This window comes from Austrofundulus limnaeus, unplaced genomic scaffold (genome assembly GCF_001266775.1).
Source record: "Austrofundulus limnaeus strain Quisiro unplaced genomic scaffold, Austrofundulus_limnaeus-1.0 Scaffold479, whole genome shotgun sequence".
Lineage (NCBI taxonomy): Eukaryota > Metazoa > Chordata > Actinopteri > Cyprinodontiformes > Rivulidae > Austrofundulus > Austrofundulus limnaeus.
The window spans coordinates 161,255-167,295 of record NW_013952881.1 but is presented as its reverse complement, the minus strand read 5'-3'; the positions used below and the strand labels follow the sequence as shown (position 1 = coordinate 167,295).

At 37.7% G+C, this 6,041-nt stretch overlaps 1 protein-coding gene across 1 annotated transcript in view; it reads right to left on the bottom strand.

Annotated features, from left to right (window-relative positions):
- The window catches only part of LOC106529950 (nuclear receptor subfamily 2 group F member 5), a gene marked incomplete at its 5' end in the record, with an annotated part of 25,928 nt that overhangs the window by 7,188 nt on the left and 12,699 nt on the right, over positions 1-6,041 (bottom strand). Inside the window, 2 exon segments of the mRNA XM_014025485.1 lie at positions 2,714-2,960; positions 4,718-4,998. Coding sequence (XP_013880939.1) covers positions 2,714-2,960; positions 4,718-4,998 — 528 coding nt within the window.

Here is a 6,041-nt window from a genome sequence, read left to right as displayed (position 1 = left end):
ATAATAGATCTAGCTTCAAACAGCTTTTTGAGTCACTTTAATTACATTTTTCATGGAGCAAATTAAAGGTCAAGCGTTCATTATGACCTGCTGATCTTTAATTCAAGATGGCCGCCCAGCCCTCCAACGCAGGGCATTGTGTGGGACAGGTTAACGCTCAAGCAGCTTCCACCAGGGGATTCTGATGTTATCAGTCCATTAAATGGACGTTATTAGGCGTTATCAGTCCCATTCAATGGCTTCAGAGGGTCCCTACTGTGCCTTCTAGGCTTCAGACAGTGCTGACAGTGCCCCCTAGTGGGTTAATATATCAATTATAATGAATGTGTTTAAATAACTGAAGCATATTTTGATAAACTTCTGGTCTGGTCTGTGTGGGTCTCAAGACCTGGTCTCTCACTCTCTGATCCAACACTCAACCCATTGCCCCATTGGAAGGCCACAATTTCAGCCTTTGGAGGGCGGTGTCTTTAGCGCTAACCATGTCATTTCCTCTAAAGTTAACCTTAGTGGCTTTAAGTCTCATTAACCAGCTGACAATCGGAAGCCATTCTATGGGACGAGGGAACCTGGTAATGGGCACAGCCGGGACATTCTGAAGCCATTGTATCGGACTAATAACGTCCATTTCATGGATGATAACATCCAAAGCGGGTGCTTGAGATGGGAATCGAGAACCGGTTCTTGCAAAGAATCGGTTCTTAGAAGTTCAATTCCTTTGAATTGTTAGTTTCTTTCCTAACGATACTGCTTATCAATTTGTATTTGATATCCAAGGAAGAAATGGTCTAGTGGTCATATTTCACAAAAAAAAGACAAAACTAGGATCAGTTACAACACATGCAAAGCTTCAATCACAACAAAGAGCTGAAATACTTCCTACAGTACATGCAGAGACATTGTGTTTATTCTTATTTTTTACTTAAACTAGTTGTTATTTTTCTGAGTAAGACTAATTAAAGACTTCAGGCACAAGAACAATGTTCTATTTTTCTGTTGCCTAACCAATGAAAACTGATAACAGAATTAATAAGGAATTGAATCTTTAAGCAATAAAGACAACGGAATCAGAATTGCTAAATTTTGATCAATTTCCATCCCTGCTTCCACCACACCCACTCTGAGCTCGACCTGTGTGTAATTAGTGGGGTGGTAATCGTGTTTGTGTGGTCGCTCAGCTGTGGCGGCCATCTTGAATGGGATTAACCCCTGAAGTTAATCAGTCGTTCATCCGATGATTACTTTGTGAGAGTTTCCTTCAGATTCACTACAGGTTCTTGAGATATTTTGCTAACAGTACACGACTTTTATTCAAAGAAAATATGTTTAAATTTCAAACAAGCAGTTTTTTACAGTGAAGTGATTAAATTGCTGTTTGAGCTGCATATGGAGCCACTAAGACGATTCCTGCAGCCAGACTCCAGGTCACTTCTCGGTCAGATCCAGTGAGGTGAAAAGGTTGTGGATTAAGAGCAAGAAGTCGTCCCCCTCCCCCCATTCAACAGCTGAAGTCTGTTTTTTAAGTTTGTTTTGTAACCTTTATTTCATCTCTTGTACAGTAAAACTGATCTGTCCAGAGGGATTAGAAGTTTTTCATTTTCAGAAGCACGTCTTTGTGTTTTGACCAATAAAAGATCACAAATCTGATTTGTTTCAACTCAAAATAAATGTGTTTTTACATTTGGCCTGAATGTTACTGTGACTGTGTTCAGTAAACACGAACAAATGTTAGCATAACTACCAATCAACTGGTTTAGCTAATATAAAGAAAATAAATGACTTAATGGAAAACTTGATATTTGACACATTATTTACAGTTTAAGTTAAAGCAACAGTGTTGATAAGAGAATTCAAAGGAAGGCTACTGGATTGTTTTGCTGATGAAGGAATTTTGCAGAGAAAATTTGATGAATTTTCTCAGTTCAAACTGAAAAGTGCAGCAAAACATTTGAACTTGTTAGGATTCTTGTCACCCAGATCCCTGAGGATATTCAGCAGCACTCACTTTACTTACATTTAAGTTGTTTCATTGGTTAAAAAAACATTTATCATCAACAAAGAACTGAACTGTAGCTAAATAAACCTAACGTTGTGACCATTTTCTAATTGAGGTTAAGTTGTTTAGAAGACAACTTGTAATTAAGAGTCCCCGCTGAAAAGAATAAACCATTTAGCAGAATTAACTTGAGCCTCAGAATTACGATTAGCCACCTGCTAATTCATCCTTTTCCCCGTCTTAGCCTGGGTAAACACACTCACAGGAGAAAGGTGGCGTTTCTGTTGACAGAATCCAGAGTTTGTGAGTCACTTTGTGACACAGGTCAACAGTTCACCGGTGGAAACAGTGCACGTCGCTCAGAGTTAGCCATCTGGACTGGATTAAAGAAATGAAGTGTTTGAAGCTTTTTGGAGACTGAAGTATTCAAATATTTTAATGTATGCTGATGATACTGTTCTTTTNGGTGGGGGGAGGACCAGGGAGGATGATTCAACCACTCAACCACTAGATGTTGCTGAAAACAACAAATCCTACACACTGTGCCTTTAAAACTGAAGCTGAATTTATATTAAGATTCAGTTTAGAAAAAATCGATTGTGCCACTTCTTTCACAAACATTTTGTAAAAGTTGTGTCTAAAAATTAAGGAAGTTTTAATAAATGAAAGAAGTTAAAACCCAGACCCGGCCCAGCCCAGCAGCCAGCTCAGACTCACCAGAAGTGAAAAGCACGATGGACTTGAGGCAGGAATACTCGGCGGTGTCGACCTGCAGGGCCTTCAGCTTCTCCACCTGCTCCTGGAAGACCCGGATGTGGTCCATGAAGGCCACGACGCGCTCGGCGGACATGGGTGAGGCGTGCAGGCCGGCGGCGGCCAGCAGGGGCGCCACGTGAAGCGGCATGGAGCACTGGGCGGCGTTCAGGACGAAGAGCTCGCTCCAGGACATGCGTAGCAGCGCCACCTGGACCACAGGCAGGAGGAACATTAAAAACTATCAGAACAGCAGGAAAAATTAAAGAACAGTTGCAAAATTTTGAATCTGATGTAAAATATGAGGCAGGAAATTTTTTAAAGTGCTAAATAATTTATTTTTATCTGATTTTCAGATATATAATAACAAATATTGAGAGTTCTGGGCAAATAGGCCAAAATATTAAATTTTTTTACATTATTCAATTCAATTCAATAATACTTTATTGTTCCCAGAGGGAAAATAGGTATATTAAGTATATTAGTATATAAATATAGGTATATTGAGAGACTTAAAATGTAAATCATACAGTTTTATACAAGGAAACTAAACTGTCTGGCTTTGAGTTATACAGATAAAGTTCAGTGGATTGGTGACAAAATATTAATTACCTGTTTTTTGCTGTAAATAATTCAGTAAAATGTAAATAAGCCACATTTATTTACTCCTGGTGACCTCAGCTGAATGCTAACATTTATCTGAAGTCTATATTTAAACTAATTTTAGAAAAATCCTCAAACAAACCTGTTTTACCAGCTGCTTCTAACCTGAATCTCACGTTATGTTAATGATTTAAGACACATTAAGTAAAACTTAAAAGTTAAAAAGTAAAAGTGACTTGAAGAAGCAATCTTCTTGTTCAACTCTGACATTTTCAGGGATTTTTTAAAACTCAAACGTTTCCAAAAAAACAGACTTTCAGAGCAAACAGTGAAACAACAATCCTCTTTTTATGAAAGAGGTGGAGCAAACAAGAAGGAAAAATATTTGTTTTGAGCTTATCTGAGCAACGGCACAAAATACGGTTTAAGGGAATTTGTGGACGAGATCTCCACAAAACAAGAAATGTTAGAATAAGTTTGTGTTTGTTCAAGTAAAGAACAAAACTTACTGGAAAATCAGCAACTAGAACTGCCAGGAAAAATGTGTCCAAAGGGCAGAAAAAGACAAACTAATGACAAAATACAGCTCAGAGGTGTTTCTGCAGCAAACTGGATCCAAACATTTTAATAGATGCTTGTGGAAGAAAAACTCATCAGAAATAAATAATATATAGTAAAAATATATATATAAACACACACATTTTACACACAAACTTAGGATTCCTTAAGCAGAGTGTCTCAAACGGGGGTCTACGAGCCATAGCTTGGAAGGAAGTCCTCAAAAATTATAATATATTATTAATTTTGCCAAATCATTAGAAAAACTGAACAAATATATACAAGGAGCAATGCATTAGTATAATAATAATAATAATAATAATAATAATAATAATAATAATAATAATAATAATAATTCCTCTCAGGGCATTTAGGGGTTAAAATGGCAGTAAATTATTTTTAATCAGCATGAGGTTCAGGTAAATGTTTCACCTCTGTAAGGGGGTCCGCAGGCCCACAGAGTTTAAGAAGCCCTGTTTTAAAGGACGTGCAGCGGCTCCAGTCGGACACGTCTGTTATAATAATGTTTGTTAAACAAACGTGAAGATTTAAGGACCGACTCTGAGCCAAGACTTCCCTGCTGCTGTAAATCGCTCCTCACTGAACGCTGCTGTGTTTCTGCCAAAAACTCGTTCTTTTTACAAGCTGCTGAGTGACGGGAAAGAAAACATCTCATTTATTTATTGGCTGGTTGTTTTTTTTTATGTTTGGTGAAACAATGTTTGAAGGAATCTAGCTCTTGTCTGAAGCAGAAAGGGTTTCAGATGTTATGTTGGCTGCGAGTCGAGCAGAGCTCTCTGAACCCACCTGATCCATGAGCTGCAGGTCGGGGAAGAAGGGTATGTTCTTGGCCCACTCCACGGCGCTGAACAGCAGCCGGGCGGCCAGCTCGCAGATGTTCTCGATGCCCATCAGGTTGTTGCCCTGCATGCACTGAGCGCCGTAGCGAGACGTGGGGTAGGGCTCGGCGCGCAGCAGCAGGGAGATGAAGCCCGACAGGTAGGGCTGGTTGTTGTACGGGTCGGTACCGTTGGTCAGGTACTGGCCCGGGCTGCTCTGGGAGTTGGAGGTTCGTCCTCGTTGTACTGCTGTTAAAAAGGACACAGGTAAATTCAGCTGCCTGAGCCCCCCCCCCCCCCTCAGTGTTCAGTCTAACTTCAGCAGCGTTGTATAAAGTACCTCAAAGTGATACTTGAGTAAAAGTACAAGTATCTTACAAAAATACTTTGGTAAAAGTTAAAATCTTCTCTAAAAATATTACTTGAGTAAAAGTCTTAAAGTAGCTGATATTTTTTGTACTTTAGTATCAAAAGTAAATTTCTGACAAAATCTTCTTAAGTATTAAAACTAAAAGTTCTGAGTAATGCTCATTCTTTCACAAGTTATCTTATCAGAGTATAAATATTCACGTGTTTGTTTAACAAACATTATTATCACAAACGTGATAATCTGGTAATAATGTTAGATTTTCCAAAATGACATTTATTGGGAGGTGACTTCTCCAAAAAATATATTTTCTAACAGCGTGCAGCTGTGATGGGTTGTGTACAAGATAATAGTGTGTCAGAATGGTATATATTTATACTTCTCATCCAAACACAATTAAATTCACTCAATCAGGAGACACAGTTTATCAGGATAGTATTTTTTAAGTAATAACAACTCAGAATAAAACAGGAGTAACGACTTTTTACTTCTTAACTTTTTTAAAAAATGTAGTGAGTAGAAAGTACAGATAATTGTGTAAAAATGTAATGAGTAAAAGTAAAAAGTATGCTGAAAATAATTCCTCAAGTAAAGTACAGATAACCAAAATTTCTACTTAAGTACAGTAACAAAGTATTTGTACTTAGTTAATTTACAACTCAGAATTTTTAACAAGTTTCAAAGTTTTTGTACTATGTAGGGGAGATTTCTGTACAAGGTTCTTTTTGGGTCCAGAATTTTTTTTATTTAAATGAAATTTAAACTTAAAGGCACAGTGTGTAGGATTTTGTCAATTCTTTTAGCTGAAATTGAGATAATCACTAATGACAATAATAAAAAACATGTCTAATCATTGCAGACAGAGACCTTGTTTTATTACTTTTACCTTATAAAAAGCTGTTTATATCTCCATGGTCGTGGGTCG